Here is a 20,823-nt window from a genome sequence, read left to right on the forward strand (position 1 = left end):
TGAATAAATCTTTTTTAAAAAAAAAATTCAAATTTGACAACTGCTTCATGTATTTGTTTCATTTGCTAAAATATGAGTATCAAATACATTTATGAACTGCTTTCCTAATTATTCAGAAGAATCATAACAAGATGAGAGAATTTACAAAACCATTTCAGTTTTTAATAACTGTATCAAAATCCAAAGTGTTACTATTTAATGTTACTGTACAAGTAAAACCATTTTCTACTTATTTCTAGCCTCTTCTTTCACTCAACTTCACTTAGGAGTCCTCAAACTCCTTTTTCATAAATTCTGAATGACTAACCTAGGACTTAAAATTTTAAGCAATTAATTAAATTTCCACACAAAGTTCTTCCCACTTCTTAAACCTGCTTTATTATAGTTGAAGGGTAGAGAAATCCTAGAGGGAGTGTCAAGAGAGATTAAAGAAGGTAGGACTATGTGATGTTAAGAAATTTGATAAAATGGTAAAAGAATACATTTGAATCAGACTTAAATCTTAGTTTTATGTCCTTACCAATTGTGAACCTGGGCAATATACTGTAAAACAGTCGTTACTCAGGTGTGGTCCACAATATTCCTGGGGATCCCTGACTTTTCCAGAGCATCTATGAGGTCAAAACTATTCTTATAATACTAAGATGTTATTTGCCTGCCTTACTGTGTTGACATTTGTGCTGATATAGAAATAATGGTGAGTAAAACTGCTGGTTCCTGAATACAAAGCAAGGTCACAGTACCAACCATATTCTTTTCTGGTATGTACTCATAATTTAAAATGGGAGAGGGGGCAGCAGGAGAGAAAACCAGTTTTCATTATGAAGCAGTAAAAAGTATTAATTTTTAAATTTCCAACCTTGAATATATGATATTTTAATATTCTTTGTGACAAAATGGAAAACATTTCTGCTATAGGTATGTAGCAGAAATGTATAGGTATAGGTATAGGTATAGGTATACCAAAGCAGTATAGGTATGTAGGTATGGTGGTTATCTCAAGACAAACACTTGTGTAAATGGGAGCTAAACCAATAGCTTTTTTTTCACGGAAGATCATTTTTACTTGAGACAGATTACAGTTATTCATATTTATTTGGCAGACATTTTCTCAAAAAGAATGAAGTGAGCCTGTCATTTCAAGGAAAAGAACTTACTTTCTTTGTCATCAGTAATAAATTCAAGCCTTCAAGCAAAAATTAGAATTTTGGAAAATTTACCCAACACTATGAATGTGACAGCATCCCAGTTTTTGACTTTTGTAACGTAAGTGGTGGTATTAGCAAATACGTTTCTTTTTTTTAACATTGCAGAATGAAAAGTAGCAATATTTGGAAGTCAGTATGTTAGAAATCATTTTCCAAGTGATCAATGTATGATGTTACAAACTCATGCATGAGTACCAAATCCATTCAATTTGTGCACCAAATCAGTGGATTTTAATCTAACAAAGTTCAGAAAATTCCCTGATAGTATTTTTTTTTTAATTCCGCACTGCAACTAACCTTTAGGAAACTAGCATTTGTGTAGTTTTAGGAGTGATATCAAAAAATATCCATAATTATCTGAAAGGGTTATTAAAACATTCTTCCTTTTACATCCTCATGTAAGATCAGATTTTCTTCTTAGACGTCCTCCAAAATAATGTATTACAATAGATTGACTATAAAAGCAAATGTGCATCTAGTTATCTTCTATCAAGCCAGATTATTTTTTTATAAAAATATGTTAACATGTAATGGGTTTATATTAATTTTTGATGAATAAATGTTAATGTTTTTAGATTTTAATTTCTAATATTAATTACTGATAAATATAACTCATAAACAAAGATCCTATTGAGTCCCCAATTATTTACAAAAGAGTCCTGAGTTCAAAAAATTTGAGAACTGCTACTCTAATCATCTCTGAGGCTGAAGTTTTCTTCGTCTGCCAAATGGGGGATGATACTAAAATAAAATAGTATATGAGGGTTATCATCACTTTAAAAAACACAGTCAAGTATTAACTATGTGCTAAGTGCTGCACTAAATGTTTATACCAATAATCTCATTTATTCCTTATAAACATTCTAGGAAATGGATACCTACCCCTTCAGAGAGTCATTTAGAGGATTAAATAAAACAATACTTATGGAGTACTTGGCATAGTCCCTTTGTATAACAACTAAAAATTTCAATAAATGGGAACCAATGTGCTCAGTTACTAATGCCACCGTAAAACTATGTGAGTATCCAATGTACAACATATATCCTTATATAACCAGCTATCTGATTCTATCCAAGACCAAATTATTAATGACCAATACTGATCTAACCATTCATTAAACCAAAAGTTATCTGATGGACATTTAACGTTTGTGAACACCTCCTGAAAGGTCTTTGTCTTTGAAAATCTGGAAGCTATATAAACCAAGTATCATGGGGCGCCTGGGTGGCTCAGTGGGTTGAAGCCTCTGCCTTCGGCTCAGGTCATGATCCCAGGGTCCTGGGATCGAGTCCCACATCGGGCTCTCTGCTCTGCGGGGAGCCTGCTTCCTCCTCTCTCTCTGCCTGCCTCTCTGCCTACTTGTGATCTCTGTCTGTCAAATTAAAAAAAAAAAAAAAAAAGAATAAACCAAGTATCATCAGCAGTTAAGCAGAACTTTGACTCTCACCAACTCTGTAGTGACCAATTCATTTCCTATTAGAATGAGTTCTTTAGCCAAGGGCTGGAACAAGGACCCTGAACAACACAGAACCAGGGAAGTGCCAATGCTTTTGCATTTATATGAAGATAGTACACGATGCAGACCTTTCCTAATTCACACACCATAGCAATGCATTTACCAAGGCACTATGATGGATTCACATGGGACTAGTGGCATCTGTACAATCCTGCCCTCACTCTCACATGAGAGTAATAGATTAATTCACACATTTCTAGTTACACTGTATTTTTGCAAACTGTCTGGAGCTTTCATACTCTGCTAAAACATTAGTCTTCTTTACAGGGATTATAAACTATTATAATGCAGCTCATTCCCCCATGCTTCCCCCAAATTTGGTGTATGAAAGCAATGTTGCAACTTCTGCCCCTCCCTCCAAGATAAACACAATTTTCAAATAAAAGTATTCATAATGTATAATATAGCAGTGACATGAATGTGTGTACGTAGAGTATATGTGAGCATATATATGAGTGTGTTATATGTATTCAAACATCCATATGTACACAACATACTAATTTAAATGGGAATAGAAAAATCTTTAAGGACAAAAAACAGAAAACAGAATCCAGGAGACTTTCTGGATAGCCCAACATTCACAAATATGCCTAACAATTAAATAAGGATAAATTAGATAACCTACAGGTGTTTAAACAAAGAAAAATATGAGCTTAAAGGAAAATATATGCTTACTGAAAATTGAGAATGCTGAAAACATGGGTTTCAAATTATTCAAACGAACAAATGAAGTAAAATACTAGTATTCAAATACACAGCTGAATGCATCTTGAATTCAAGAATATTTAAAAACCAATGACAGAACTTTTAGTTTGTGAAGCAAAATTAGCTGGACTAAGGTACTCAATAAATACTGGAGTGAAGTTGTAAGATTCAATCCATTCAACATGTCTAATCTTTCCAAAACCTCTTAATGAATGAAAAATGCTACTTCTATCAATTCAAAAATTTACATATTTAACTGAACTTTTATGTCTCTAGATCAACTTAAACTTATGTTCTAAGAGTTACTCCAACACTTCCTTGTGAAAATGTTACCATGATTATACTAAACAGAGAACTTTAGAAATCCACTGAAGACTTGCTGATACAATATATTCTACAGAATAAAAAGATATATAGCAAGAACCTGTTCAAAGAGTCTACTTCATGGAGATATTATATCATTACTAAAAATAATTTTCATGGTAAATAGAAAGTGGATTACCCCTGTTTGAACTAAAATACACTGTAATTTACCATTAGCCTATCATGTTGACAAATCAAAAGGAAACAACTTCCCTGTGACTCTTTCAATCTTATTTAAAAACAAAAACAAAAGCAAAAACTCTCTGATGTCATGATAAAGAGCAAGAAATGGTTTCATAACAAATCTACTTCCTACGTTTAAATGTGACCCTTAATTTAGTTCTATGCTAAAAGGTTCAGCCAAATGCTTAATCCACTGGATTTTTCTTTAAGGAACAGAGTTGGGGCTTTTAGCTTAAACACAACCTATAAAATCAAGTACAGATGAAGCTAGAAACTGTGGCTTTGGTCTGAAGAAGGAACAAGACTGGGCATTAGAGTTACTATATTTAATATTCTTATTTTCATAAAACTGCTACCTTTTTAAAACAAAAATATATCAAATGCTATACCCTGAGAAAAGCATTCTGAATTTAATTAAAATTAAGATAAAAATATTTGTGAAATTTTCTCATTTGTAAAATAATTCTTATAGCAAACTATTGAAATTGGTTTAATTATAAACAATAAAACTAGAATATATATAATCAAATTCCTGCAATGACCTCTCATATGATTCATGTTATCATATAAAGAGCTAATACACAAACCTCTCCAGCTTATATACACAGTATTTGGTCACACAATTTTGGAACATACAAAAAAAAGTCTGGAGGACTATTTTCTCATTGATCTACATACGAAAATCCATTATTACATATGACCTGTACAAAAAGCATCAAAATTCAAAAATTATAATCCTGTCTCAACAAACATAATACAAACAAGTTAAAAAAAAGAAAGATTTATATAGACTCCTAAGCCCTTTCTATGATCTGTAGTTGGCTACTTTCTCAAGTGTCTGTTAAGGTGAGCAAAAACAACACAAACACTTCGGTTTGGAAAAGAAAATTACTGACTGGATTATTTGGATAATGTAAATGAAGAAGTTATTCAAGTTAATCCATTATCTTAGGCAGTTGAGAAGCGATGATATTAAGTTGAAAACAACCTTTTCCAATTTGATTATAAGTTTTAGAAACTTAAAGTATTTTACTTAAGATTTTGAAGATGACTATAAAAATTCAACTTAAATACATATGGGTATATAGAGTAAACAATAACAATTTAAAAGGTAAACTATAACATTATGAGAATTTATTTGCACTATATTCACTGATACTGATTTTTTTTCTTTTTACTAAGATTTAATAAGAGCATCTTCAAGAAATGAATGATTCAAAGGACCACGTTATACTTGAAGGCAGAAAAAAATAGAAAGGATCCAATGTTTAACATAAATAAGCAGAAATCTACATAAAATTCCAGATGTCCAATAAAGCCACAAAGATGAACATTATGGTGACAAACTTAAAATAGCTCATATTTTATTAGGTATATATTATTAGGTATATATTATATTATTAGGTATAATAATAAAATTGTCACTCTGATATATATGACAAACTTTATTATTCATTATTGGACATGTATACAAGGAGTTAACTCTTTTCAAAAGAAGAAAAAATAATTTTCTGGAAAGCTTGCAGTGTAGAATGCGCTTCACCTTCAGTACTTTAAAAAATGGTACATCTGGCTCCACAGCTAACAAGTTTATTCTCTTAGGTCATTATGACTACTTATAATTTTGGAAAAGAAGCATATTTTATTACTGCTTGGTAATTTTTCTCATTTAGTATCCCAATTATTGACAAATAGTTAAATAATACAAATAAAGAGAAAGCTCAGTATGGTTTAATGCAACAGGTATATGGGAAACAAACTGTGATAGAAAATTAGAAAAAACAATTAAAGCTAGAGGTTATTTTAATAACTAGTAATATGAACAAATTACATAATATAAAAACATAACATTAAACAGTTTTAATGGAAATAATGAAAAGCCAATTTCTGAGACAATATTACAAAAACCTATAGAAAACACACAAAATTACACTCAAGTGGGTTTTTCTCAGATGATAAATAAGACTTGTAATATGTTATATACTGAAATTTTAAATAGCTAAAGAAAACATCAAGTAGATCTATTGTAATCTGTAACTGTTCTTTAAAATCCACACAAAAATTAAAAAGCACGTTAAAATGTACCACTAGAACTTTATCATCTAATCAGACTTGTTTAAACTGAATCACTAAGTCATGTGACCACTCCTGATTACTGAAGCTCCTTCTTGAAAGTACATACCACTATTTCTACGTAGGTAATTCATACCATTTCTAAGAAAACTCAATAGTATTAAAAAAAAAAAATAAAGAAAACTCAATAGTATCAAAGTTTAAAAAGAGAGAGAAAGAGACAGAAAAGAATGGAAATTAACCCGAGAATTCAACTCAGACAATAAGCTCTTAGGAAAGGGGGAAAGAGCACGTTGGCAGGTGTCTGCAAGGAGCAGATAACACAATGGATCAGTTTTCATTCTGCAGAACCACCACGAGACTTGCTGCAATGTCAGCTCCAAGCACACACTGAGGGACTCCAGAAAATGCTCATTGATCATGCAGCACTTTATAATGCGCAAAGGCTTTTTTCTCCTGCTAACCCCGCCTAGCTTCCCTTTGCAGCCTGTTTTCCCAAGCCCTTTCCACTCTAATACAGTCTCTTCCTGAAGACAGTGAAATATTTAATAAACTGTCTTAACGGTGTAAGTATTAGGAATACCACTCACCATCATGAGCCTCTTTATCTTAATTAGTCAGTATTTTTTCTTAACGAGAGAGGAAAAAATCTACACATCCACAGATTTAAAAATGGGCATTAAATATATCTATACCTACAAATACAAATGTTTTATAGTTATACTACAACCAAGGCCAAAGCCCATTATAGTTTTACTTTGACATGTATTCCTGGAACTGATTTATACTCAAATAGGTTCTTATAAAATTGATACAACCAAGGAAAAAAAGAAAATTAATTTGAAATCCTCATGAGTCAAATATAGATTTTTATTGTGAACTCTCAAGCATTAATGGCTTAAATTTTAGGGTCTTTTATTTTTTTAACTGAACAATTTATTTCATAATGTCAAAGTCACATGAAAAATCCAGAACCAGAATATACCAGCTAAATTAAGCAATCAGACTGATATCTATGCTTAATTTTACTCTAGAAACAAAAATAATCAGCTGTTTCTAATAGTTAACAGCCAGCAGAGCTTCGGGCTTGGATACGTAAATGAATTCTAAGACATATGACACTAAACCTACTGAAAGCTGCTTTGTAGACCCCACCTTCTAATGAGTTAATCTAAAGGTCACCACCAGCCATCGTTTTTTATTAAGTCCGAGGCCCTTTCTTCTTTTTTTTCCTATCAAACATATATTTACAATTTACAAAACATGAAGTTCAAACAAAATAATTCTAGACTTGTTTAGCAATCATGTGAACCCGACTGGCACATTCTCACAAGGAATAAGGTCTGACCATATCTTGCTTTTATGCTCTGTCTCTCTTTGCTCTCTCCTCTAATCTATTCATCTGCAAAATAATTCCGGCAGATAAGATTTCTTTGTTCAGATTCCAACTTTCATTTCATTTACAAACCTAGCCCTACCTCAAGAATGTCTTCTAGAACATATGCTTCCATTTCAGCCGCTGTCTCCACCATGTTTTATCAAACTGCCATGTTTCTTACTGCACTATGATTAGATCATTGCCAGCAGGAACACTCCTCTGTGTCAGCAAGGGAACAGGAAATGGAATGTTCTATTACATGCCTAAAGCAGCTTAGCTGTTCACTAGCCAGGCATCTACCAAAAGAGCAGGGGGTGACTCACTGTGTATTTTTTAAAGATACAGAAGCTCTATTCCAAAGCAAACTTCTGTCAAGTAATTTCAACAGACAAAATAAATAAAGTCCCCTATTTTACCATACCAAAATTTAAAATCCTAAAATTTCAAAAAAAGAAATAATCATACATTTTTTTAAAGCTATTTAAACACGTCTGGCTTCCTGGTTGAACAAAAGAGGTTGAAGTGGGTTACGTAGCAATTTATCCTTAGTAAAGCCTTGTAGTGAGATTAATGGCTGCATTAAACACGCAAAGAAGGAGGCAAGGTAATACCAAATTAGGAATTTGCTACATCAGGCAAATGTATTATAGAACATACACATTACAGGTGATGATTTAAGGGTGTCAAAAATAATTCTTAACGTAGATTTTTTTTTTTTTTAATAGCAAACTGGTATTCTAGAAACTAAGCTAATCTGTTTGGAAATATCTAAGAGAATGAGATCAACATTCAACTGACTTACAAGTACTGAAGCAAGCCATAACACGTCATGGGTATATTCATTTTCTAAGAATATCTTTAACTTCATTTACTAACCAAAAGAATGGCCTTTCCCCCCTTAACATAAATACTATAAGAGACTAAAATATTTCAGATAAATTAAATTCAGAAACACTGTATCTGGATCATTAAACAGCAAATAAAGTTGGTGACTGACAGCAGAGCCAATTTATATTATATTTATTACTGTAAGAATACAGTATATTTATTACTGTAACTGATCCTCAATTTAGTAAGATTTGTTACTTTGTCAAATTTTTTCCTTATGAAATCCAGAATATGAAAAAATGCAATGGGAAAAGAACAATGTTTTATGCTTTGTGGCAGAAATAAAATAACTGTGCACGTATAGGAGTGTCACACAAACTAAAACTGAAGTGATTCCTCAATATACTGATTAACCAATCTAATTATAATTCTAAGGTGGATACTTCTAGTCTAATTTTCCTAATAGAAGAAAGTGAATTTTTAAAGGGCAAGAAAAATACAGGAAAAAAAATTAGAAGAGGGAGTTATTATTAACACATATGGCCAAATCTAAGCTGAGAAAGTGAATGACAGTGCCAGTAATGTCTCCTCAAAATGATGTCATGTTTCAGTGGTAAAGGATTTTGTAGTTCTCTTGGGTCTCAGATTATTTATTTACCTGTAAAACAGTATAACATTCATTCAACATGCAATATCTTCCGTATATTAGAAACTATTCTAGGTACAGTCAGTAAGGCATAAAATTTCTTAACAGCATCTTTCTCAAGTCATAAAATCTCTTACTATATGAATATTAAGTGAGAAAAATTATCTACTACTTAATATCTGATATTTAGGGGGTACCTTTAATGTGTCAGGAAAAATGAGGCCTTTTTGTTAATAAACATGTTATTTAACCTTTATAATAACCCTACTAAGTGAAAATAATTTAAAATAACACTAAGAATTAAATCACGCTTACGCTATGCCACAAGCCATTTTAAGTGCTTTGTATGTATTAACTCATTTAATTCTCACAATAATCCCAGAAGAAAGGTACGAACTATTATCTCCATTCTACATATGTAGAAACTAAGGCACAGAGGGGTTAAGAAATTCACCCAACTTATTCCCAACTAAGCTAATTAAGTTGAGGAGCTAAGATTTAAACCCAGGCAGTGGGCTCCAGAGTCTGTGTTCTAATACACCTCCTCCAGGTAATATTATCCTCATTTTACAAATAAAGAAATCATATCTCAGAGTGTGTGCACAGTTTTATAGCGGAGTTGGAATTCAAACCCAGAGCAGTCTGATTCCAAAGGCTGTGTGGAACTGATGGAAAACAACTGTTATTAAAAATATTTTCCCTCTGGGGCGCCTGGGTGGCTCAGTGGGTTAAAGCCTCTGCCTTCAGCTCAGGTCATGATCTCAGGGTCCTGGGATCGAGTCCCACATCAGGATCTCTGCTCAGCAGGGAACCTGCTTCCTCCTCTCTCTGCCTTCCTCTCTGCCTACTTCTGATCTGTCTCTGTCAAAGAAATAAATAAAATCTTTAAAAAATATATATTGTTTCTAAAAATATATATATATATATTTTCCCTCAGGCCATATGTAGTGCTTACAATATAAGTATGTGTATGCCTGGCATTTGTGGAGGCTTCTGAAACAAAACAATTTCCATTGTTCGGACAGAGCTTAAAAGAAACTAGCAAAATGGCTTTTACTATTTCCTTTCTTCCAGGCCAATTATTTCTATGCATCAAATTGCTTCACCCTTAGATTAAGAGAAGTCAATAACGAGGTTTTACGTTCTCAAACCTTCCTCAAACATAAACGAGCAAAGATAGGTTTGAGTTCAAAGAACTCTTTTTTTTTTTTTAAAGATTTTATTTATTTATTTGACAGAGAGAGATCACATGTAGACAGAGAGGCAGGCAGAAAGAGGGAGGGAAGCAGGCTCCCTGCTGAGCAGAGAGCCCGATGCGGGACTCGATCCCAGGACCCTGAGAAAATGACCTGAGCCGAAGGCAGCGGCTTAACCCACTGAGCCACCCAGGCGCCCCGAGTTCAAAGAACTCTTACGTTAGGTCACTTTTATTTCCTACAAACCTAGAACAGGCTTTCCAAGTTTATTTGCTAAGGAATCAGGCCTCTTATGCCTCATGTCAATTAAAACATTTACTTTCTCCTTCCCTTCTGTTCCAAGATTACAGGGTACTTCTCTTATCTTTTTAGATAACTACTGTTAAGTTTTTATGAAAAAATATGTGATTATAGCTTTCCTCCAGGATTATGGATGTTTATACGCATTTATCATCTCTTTCTCTCCTACAGATCAGAAGCTTGATGAAAACAGGTTAACATTTTGTCACCAATATATACCCAGGACCCACATGGTCTTTGGCATAACATTTGATTAACAAGAAATGCCATGAATATAGGAATTGTTGGATACCCCATAATGCTCCCTAATTACTGCTACCACTAGGAATAATTTCCGATGACAAAAACATTTGTTCCGTGACTAGGTCACTGAAGTAAGATACTAGAAATACTCAATACAACAAGCAGAATATATATTTCAGAATTTCTATAAATTTTTATTATATAAGCAAAACAATTATTTATTTTTATTTTATTTTCTGGTCCTTTTTGTTACTATGACGACCTATATGCCAAAGCATAAAATACTCTGCAAAGAATGTGGAAGACATTCCTATGTATCAGCCTTAAAATCCTAATACTATCGACATGAGCCATATTTCTTCTAGTTCAACCTCATCACCTAGGCAAAAAAACAAAACAAAAACACAATTAAAAAAAAAAAACCAAACTGCTTTTCCAATTGCTTAAATTGATTTCACTAGCACAAAGTCTTTCATTTTTGCCAACAGCAAAACCATTAAAGTGCAAATAGTAATTAACATAGAACAGTTATGCAAACAAATGGAAACCAACATATGCAAATAACAAATCATAAAAGAAAATACTATAAATAAGATTTTCAAAGGTCCAAAGTGAAGAGAAAAGCCTCTCATAAAAAGGGGGGGAAAGGACACTAAGACTGGCTGAAGGAAATCTCCTAGCATTGCAATTTTATTTAGGATCAGCACTGGCTACTTTGAATAAGGCACAAAAAAACCACACACACACACACACACACACACACACACACACACGTGCTGTGCAAGACAAGCAGGCAACACTATTTTGTATGACTTAAAGTACACTACGTTTGATGTTTGTTCCCCCATATAAAACTATTTTAATAAAAAATTCCTTGTAGCTTTCTGCCCGTGGACCTCCACGAGTAAGCATCGTTAAAGTCTCACCCTCCCACGCCGTCATGTCTAAGTCAGAGTTCTCCCAAAGAGCCTGAACAGCTGCGGAAGCTCTTCATCGGAGGTCTGAGCTTTGAACTACCGAATGAGAGTCTGAGGAGCCATTTTGAGCACTGGGGAACACTTACGGACTGTGTTGCGGTAATGAGAGACCCAAACACCAAGCGCTCCAGAGGCTTTGGGTTTGTCACATATGCCACTGTGGAGGAGGTGGATGCAGCCATGAATGCAAGGCCCACAAGGTGGATGGAAGAGTTGTGGACCAAAGAGGGCTGTCTCAAGTAGAAGATTCTCAAAGACCTGGTGCCACTTAACTGTGAAAAAGATTTTTGTTGGTGGCATTAAAGAAGACACTGAAGAACATCATCTAAGAGATTATTTCGCACAGTATGGGAAAATCGAAGTGATTGCGATCATGACTGACTGAGGCAGTGGCAAAAATGAGGGTGGTTTGCTTTTGTAACATTTGATGACCATGATTCTGTAGACAAGATTGTCATTCAAAAATACCATACTGTGAATGGCCACAACTGTGAAGTAAGGAAAGCGCTCTCTAAGCAAGAGATGGCTAGTGCTTCATCCAGCCAAAGAGGTCGAAGTGGTTCTGGAAACTTTGGTGGTGGTCGTGGAGGTGGTTTTGGTGGGAATGACAACTTTGGTCGCGGAGGAAACTTCAGTGGTCGAGGTGGCTTTGGTGGCAGTCGAGGTGGTGGTGGATATGGTGGCAGTGGGGATGGCTATAACGGATTTGGTAATGAAGGAAGCAACTTTGGAGGTGGCGGAAGCTATAATGATTTTGGCAATTACAACAATCAATCCTCAAATTTTGGACCCATGAAAGGAGGCAATTTTGGAGGCAGAAGCTCTGGCCCTTATGGTGGTGGAGGCCAATACTTCGCCAAACCACGAAACCAAGGTGGCTATGGTGGTTCCAGCAGCAGCAGCAGCTACGGCAGTGGCAGAAGGTTTTAATTACTGCCAGGAAACAAAGCTTAGCAGGAGAGGAGAGCCAGAGAAGTGACAGGGAAGCTACAGGTTACAACAGATTTGTGAACTCAGCCAAGCACAGTGGTGGCAGGGCCTAGCTGCTACAAAGAAGACATGTTTTAGACAATACTCATGTGTATGGGCAAAAAAACTCGAGGACTGTATTTGTGACTAATTGTATAACAGGTTATTTTAGTTTCTGTTCTGTGGAAAGTGTAAAGCATTCCAACAAAGGGTTTTAATGTAGATTTTTTTTTTTTTGCACCCATGCTGTTGATTGCTAAATGTAATAGTCTGATCATGACGCTGAATAAATGTGTCTTTTTTTTAAATGTGCTGTGTAAAGTTAGTCTACTCTGAAGCCATCTTGGTATACTACCCCAACAGTGTGAAGTTAGAATTCCTTCAGGGTGATGCCAGGTTCCATTTGAAATTTATTTGCAACCTGCTTGGGCACAGAAGCCATTGTCTCCACAAACCTGGTGTAGTTGAACTGCAGTTAATGTGTTTGTGACCTGGAGTTCACCATTAAAAGGTCACCCAAGCAAAGTCCTGGAGTTTATTTGGTTATTAATATGATTGTTGGCACATCCTATGCAATATATCTAAATTGAATTATGGTATCAGATAAAATTATAGATGGGATTAAAGCTTGTGTATCATCCATTATCATGTGTAATCAATAAACGATTTAATATTCAAAAAAAAAAAATTCCTTGTAAGGGAGTTATTTGCATCAAATTTTTGTTTGTTTGTTTCTCTTCGGCACATCCACATTACCCAAGCAAAACAAGGACAGATCACTTGTGGTAGAAAGAAGCAGAGCGAACAATTTCACCACCTACATAAAAGCAAACTACTAGAAAAATGTACAACTTCCACTTCTTCAAAATGCTGTGAATGTAATCTTACTTTGTAATATTCTTTTTCTTTTTCTACCTATAAGTTATATTTTAGGGGCGCCTGGGTGGCTCAGTGGGTTAAGCCGCTGCCTTCGGCTCAGGTCATGATCTCAGGGTCCTGGGATCGAGCCAGCATCAGGCTTTTGCTCAGCAGGGAGCCTGCTTCCTCCTCTCTCTCTGCCTGCCTCTCTGCCTGCTTGTGATCTCTGTCAAATAAATAAATAAAATCTTAAAAAAAAAAAAAAAAGTTATATTTTAGCAGAAATATGAAACCCAAGTGTGAAATGACCTGAACCAAGCATAAATGAGATATTAATAACATCTCATTTAATATTATACTAAATATTAATATTTATATAATATATAATAATATAATATTAAAAATAATAGATATCAAAGAATTAAACAGAACTTAAAAGACTAATAAAATCTGGCCAAATTTCTGAAAGCAACATTATTAAAACAACACTCTCTTGGGACACCTGGATGGCTCAGTTGATTAAGTGTCTACCCTCGGGATCAGGTCAGGATGCTGGGCTCATTGCTCAGGTGGGAGCCTGCTTCTCCCTCTGTCTGCCGCTTCCCCAGATTGTTCGTGCTCACTTGCCCTCTCTCTGACAAACAAAATCTTAAAAAAAAAAAAAAACCAAAACCACAACACTATCTCCCTGATTTCACCTGAACCAATCATGCCATAATAACAACTGAGGATTCTAGATATCTAATGTAGCACAGTGATATTCTTTTCATTACCATCATTGTTTACTCTCTTTTTTATTAACTATGGTGTTTATTTTTTTTTAAGATTTTATTTATTTGACAGAGAGAGAGAGAGATCACAAGTAGGCAGAGAGGCAGGCAGAGAGAGTAGGGGAAGTAGGCTCCTTGCTGAGCAGAGAGCATGATGTGGGGCTAGATTCCAGGACTCTGAGATATGACCTGAGCCCAAGGCAAAGGCTTAACCCACTGAGCCACCCAGGCACCCCAAAACTATGATGTTTAAAGTAATGTATGTTCATGGAAAACACTCACCTATAAAAGAAAATAAAGACAACAGTAAACCTACTTCTTAGCACCTCTTAAAAGGCACATTTAGTGTATTCTTCTAGAAATTACCTACACACATGATGTATAGATTATTTTTTACACAAGTGGAAGCATCTTATACATACTTTTCTGCATCCCCATTTTTAAAATCTAATACTCCATGATAATTGTTTCAGGTTAGCAATGCAGGTCTATTGCTTTGATTTTGATAGCTGCTAAAATTTTCACTGAAGAATTATACTGTATTTAATCAGTTCCCTGTTGATGGGCATTTGTGTTGTCTCTAATGTTTCATAATGCTGCGACGAGCAATGCCCAAAGCAAGGGCACATGTACTACAAGTGCCTAAATATAACTATAGGGTGCATTTTTTGATACATATATTTATTTAAATTTTTATGCTACCATACTCTAAGAAGCTGAGTTTATATTTTTACAGAAGAGACTGACTGCTTCCATAGAAATACTAAGTATTACTGATACAAATCTATCTAAAAAACCCAGATCAGAAATCAGCATCAGTTTTTGAAATACATGTCGAGATTTATCCTTAGTTCCTCATCATTTTCTCTTTTCAAGGAATGTCAAATTAAAGTTATACCTCCTCTCATTTAATTTCTGCCCCTTATCAAAATAAATCACATAAATTCATTCCCTGACAGATTAGGAACTTCATTTGCTACTAATCAAATAAAGAAAGAAAAAAATGAAAAGAAAAAGAAAAAGGCAACAATGCAGATTCTATCTATATACATGTATTTGGAGAAGAGAAAAAAATGGGGAGAAAAATATCTTTTTAAAAGATTTAAAAAGGGGCACCTGGGTGGCTCAGTCGATTAAGTGTCCACCGTGATCTCAGCTCAGGTCTTGATATCAGAGTTATGAGTCCAAGCCCCACACTGGACTCCACACTGGGTGTGGAAACTACTTAAAAATAAATAAATAAAATAACAAAATAAAAATTTTTAAAAATTTCTTACATCTACTTCTGCTAAAATACAAATTCCCATTCAGGTTTAATTGGTTAACTTAGGAGTAAATGGTGAAGTTTCTGGCCCGAATTAGTCTTCTAAAGATACAGAATTCTTTGGGTATGTTTCTTACTAAAGTAAATTAATTAAATATTGTTGGATATTTTTGTTTCCCTTCCACATTTATTTCAAACTACTCATTTTTAAAGCATAAAATTTTAAAGTAATCCTTCCATCATTATAAAAACCAAATATACAATAAGAAGACAGAGCTACACATAAGCAATTTTTATTAACATAAAGAGCACCAAAAAAAGTTTCTATCTCAGTTTCTGGACATACATTCCAGGGCCAACTCTGATAATAATACTTTTAAATAAGAATGATTAGTCCCTCACTAGAAACTCCATACTAAATGTTAAGAGTTGGACATGCTTCTGGATATGTGCAGGAATACCTAAAAGGTTTACGTAAGGAAGAATTAAAAATGGATATTTAAAATTGTAAACCTAATAAATAAAATAATGCAAAGGCCCTCCAGTAGTTATATTCTAAATTAAGGCTATAAAGGTATGAACTATTTTATAATAATTTTACTGCATAAATAAAATTTTCTCAAGGCTGATATTATAAAAGCCCTAGCAAACTTTTTTTGGAAAGATCATCATTAGAATTTTCATCATGCATTTATATAAATATTTTTGTGCTTATTAGGTGACAGGCCTTATACTGCATAATGGATATAGACTGATAGTTAGCCTACCTTCAAGAGTCTATAATCTAGGAAAACTTGAACCTGTTTTTCCACAAAGTTTAAAATTAAAATCTTCAATGATTTTTTCCTCTTCTTGGATTTACAGTCTCTTTCCATTTTTCTTTACTCCAACTAAAAAGTAAAACCCAAAACTCTACTTTGAATAGACAGAAAATATCAATATATTTGAACAAAATATTTCATCCAGATGTGTCCTATGTACAGAATGGAATACAAGCACAGTCTTGTCCAAATATAAGTAACTCAGCAAGCAAAGTAAGAAACAAGCAGCTTGTCCCTCTTCTCACATCTCCAACAACAGTGTGCCCACTGGACAGTTGCATTTGTTGTCTCTACCCAGGATGGGTCACACCATGAATTCAATTCTTTTTCCAGTATTTCACAATAGGCTTCTATGTATACAAAATTAATAAAATATTTATTGTTTTTAGGTCACATTCACCCCCCCAAATTTGTCTGTACTGTACATTTTCAAATAAAAATTTTTAAAAGTAGATATACTAAAGAAATTAGTTATTTCAATGTTATTTTTGTTTCAAATAGGCTGTACTAACAGTACAGCACTCTCAATTTGGTCAGCAGCACATTAGCTGTCTTTTGCTCCAAAGCAACAAGTATTTCCAACAAAAAGAAATACACTACAAACACAACCCTCCCACACACACATACATACCACATAGGCAGAGTGGTAGAGAAAAAAAGAGGGGCTGAGGATAAAAATACAAATTATAAGAAAAGACTTAAGTCCAAAACCAACTTTTTAGAGTCACCAACCCCTACACCCTTCTGAAGGACAACTGCCCTTCACTAGGAGACTGAAGAATCAGCTCCAGATTAACACGCTTAAGATAATATCAAAGGCATGGGGAAAAAAATTAGGGTGTAAAAACTATCCAAGTTATCTTGGAATTCTAATTCTCTAAGTAATCTTGGAGGATAGTCACTGGCTCTCCTCCTTTGGTTCCTGATGGTTTGGGGTCACTGGCAACAAGCTCCCATCAGTCTGGTCTCTCATGATGCCTGTTACCACCCTATTTCTAACCTAATGTAGTCATAAGAAATCTTAAATGGTTTGTCAGTAAGCAATTACTGCAAATATCAAAAGACTGACTACTCTTTCAGATTTATAACTCCATCTCCTTAGAAATGTATATTAAATTCTCTTTATCCACCTAAGGCTAGGCCAAAAATTACAAAACAGAGTATCATTCTCTATTCCGCTAACCTAATCCTGGCCATAAAGAGTTTTTAAGGATCTTCACATAAAGAAAATCTCAGAGCATAACTGACTTTCCAAAATTCCCAAAGTGGATATACAGACAGGATTCCAACACAACCCTCACACACACACACACACACGCATGCACACACGCACGCACACTGATTTCATTCTATGTAACTGAAATATCTCTTTGGTTCTTATGAAGGAATCTCACAACTACCTGTCATCATTACTTTCAACCTCCCCCACAAAGTTCAGATATCCAGTTTTATTACCAAATCTCCAACAAAAAACAACACAATATAAGAAAACAGAAGGCAGTATTTACTAACTTTTATGTATGTAATGGATATCTAACTAGCATGCTTTATGAAATCAAATTTAACCCACACTGGTATCTTTTGATTCCTTTATCACCAATTTCTTATCAGAATCAAGTATTTTTAGAAAGCCTATCAACTCCCATACTCTTAAAGCACATGCCAATGTCTCTCAGTGAAGGCAGTCAATATTGCTTAAAGGGTAGACACTGAATAACTATAGATTACAGCTTACAGATTACTGAAAAGCATAACTTAACTGCCAAACATAACTTTATACTTAATGTTTTTGTATGCTTAAGGAAACCATTGCCCCCTTACACAAATTCCACAATTTCCAGTAAAACAATTAGTTTTTAAAGTATTTCTCGTAATTATTTTAAACGTATACATTTACATAACTTGATTTTTTTAGCACTCCAACTTACATTAAAAACTACATATAATTTAAGTAGATCTTAGAATCTTCTGCACTTTACACATTAATAAGGTATATAATACCATAAAATTTCTTATTCTTTAAAATAAAATTTGCAAAACATACAAGCAGAAATCTGTTTCCCATAGACCATTTCCAATGCAAGACTCCTAAAACTAAACTTCAAAAAATATTTTACCTATATACAGCATAAACAGGAGGCTAACGCACCTTATACTGAAATGGCATCAAAATAAAATTAATTCTAAAACAAACAAAATTAATTTTCATTTAACAAATGTTGTCTGGTTAGGGACATAATACCAGTGTCATCCCTAGAAGGATAAAAAACGCCATTTCTATTGCCATCTTCCTTCTTCTAGTTCTTCCAGAAGACACATCCTGCCTTAGTAGCTGTGGCTTTTCTTGATCAACCTGATTTCTTCCTTACAGACAAACCAAGCTTCTAATCCTGGTCTTCAGTACATCAAAGAAAATGTCATCTTATTAAGAGTCACTGGCAGGAAGAAAGGCTCCAAATTTTCCCATGTATCCAAATTTTTAACAATAAATAATTTTTAAAAAAAGGAATCATGGAAAGGATTCAGGAATTGACATAAAAACTCAGGAATAGATGTCAGTCAAGAAATAATTATGCATGCTACATAAAAATAGCCACATTAGTATTCTATGCAACTTTCTAATTTCCTGAAATTAATCCTTATGTGTCTTCTATTTCTAAAAAACCATGTACCCCTTCAAATGTCACTTTATAAATAAAGGCATTATTATCTAACTAGGTAGATGCAACTTCTGTAATCTTTTTAATGTTATAAATGTGAAGCATACAAATGAGATTTTTTCAAAATTCAAAGGCCACAGAGGCACAAATGAACAATAGATCTTTTTTGCACCTGCCTGCATCAACTGGCATACACTGTTACTGTTCTAGTATGGTTACCAGCTTAACATTAATACTATTTTACTTCTGTTTCCTAATTTAGCATTTTTATGTGTTATCTATTGACTGTCCACTGATGAAACAACCACTGAACCTTCCTCTATTGCCCTCGATCTCCTACTAATTTTATAGGTTATTCTTTTTCGTATTATAAAGTTTTGTAATATATTCCACTCCATAACCTTAATTAAACCTATTTTATATATCTTCTAAGTGGATTCTAAAAAGTAAAACTCAATTACATACATTTATAATGTGGCTAGGTAAATACTAATCACCAAGGGAAATATAATTTTATATCATTTAGACATCACTTATTGAAAGAACTGTCCAAGTATTCCAGTCAGATGACACTCTTGAATTTTCCTAGGTTTCTTCAGTTCTTTTTGAAGGCCCAAGATTGCCACTCTAACCTCCCACCCACACTGCTCTACCACCATATCCTCTATGTGGGACTATATTTTTCTCTGTACTATAATACCTCAAATATTTTCATATAAGGTGCACAGTTTTTCCAAGTATATAAAATGTACTTGTCCTCATAAGTAGCATGGTTGAGCATAGAAAATTTAGGTCCAAATTTCTTTTCCCCCAAAAGTGAAGATACTGTTCGACTGTCTTCAAGCATTCATCAAGGCTGCTAGGAACTCAGTCATTTCATTTTTCATCCTTTATTCCCTCTCTGTGGCAGTAATTGGGGATTTTCCTTTTATCCTTAGAGTTCTGAAATTTTACCAGATGTGTCTAGATGTAGATCTTTTTCCATTCATCCTGCTTGGTATTACATAGGCTCTTTCAATCTGAAATTCATAATTTTCTTCCAGCTCATGACATTTTCTTCAATTATTTCTTTCATTATTTTTCTCCTTCCCACTGTTCTGGTTTCTGCTTCTAGAACTCATATTTATGGATGTGAAAACTTTGTGATATAATGTATTTTCCAGATCTCTTTAATTTTCTCTCAATTTTTCCAGATCTTTTTTTGCTTCATACATGCAGAGACTTCCTCCTCTTTAGCTCCAAACCAACAACTCAGTCTTGATTCATGGTTATTTAACCAACATTAAATTTTTCTTTATAATTTTCAAAATCTTTCTGGTTCTCTGCCCCCTTTTCAATGAAACTATGATTAATAATTACAACATGTTCTTAAATCTAAATGAAAAACCAATTACAGTTTTTCTTTGAAGTTTTCTTCTGAATTGTATCTGACGTCAGTTGTTCTTTTATTCATCTTAACCCTCTTCCAACTGATTATCCCTATTTATATTGGCAAATGGAAGATTAATTTAGAGAGTATTGGAACCCAAAGTGGGCTTTCCCTGAGATCGTTCAAGTTTGTATACCCAAGTGGCTTCTCCCTTAAAAGGGAGAGTAGTAGTATTTAAGCAGACTGGCATATAAATAAGGCATCCAAGCAAGATACCCACAAAGGAAGTCAAGCTCACTGGGAACTGTCAAACGGCTTTAGAGGCTCTGCTTCTCAGATTCCAACATCTCAGCAGATGTCCTACTGAATTGTTGGTCTACTTTCCTAAGGGCACAGTCCTTAGATTTCAGGTCTGAGGGCAGGCATCACTGACACCAGAGCTGTTTAGGCTGGAGAAAGGGCAAAAAGGAGCTCCAACTAAGGCATTTTGGAAAA

The 20,823-nt window shown here is 34.1% G+C and overlaps 1 protein-coding gene across 6 annotated transcripts in view; it reads right to left on the reverse strand.

Annotated features, from left to right (window-relative positions):
- The window catches only part of ANKRD17 (ankyrin repeat domain 17), a 170,108-nt gene that overhangs the window by 123,695 nt on the left and 25,590 nt on the right, over positions 1–20,823 (reverse strand). The window contains exon 1 of one of the 6 annotated variants that reach the window (XM_047719498.1): positions 7,528–7,596. The exons of the other annotated variants lie outside the window; for them this stretch is intronic. Within the exon in view, the coding sequence (XP_047575454.1) occupies positions 7,528–7,581 (54 nt within the window). The 5' untranslated portion in view covers positions 7,582–7,596. Of the gene's footprint in view, positions 1–7,527; positions 7,597–20,823 lie in introns of those variants that run through there. 6 annotated transcript variants of the gene reach the window in all.

This window comes from Lutra lutra, chromosome 2, assembly GCF_902655055.1.
Source record: "Lutra lutra chromosome 2, mLutLut1.2, whole genome shotgun sequence".
In the NCBI taxonomy this organism is placed as follows: Eukaryota; Metazoa; Chordata; class Mammalia; order Carnivora; family Mustelidae; genus Lutra; species Lutra lutra.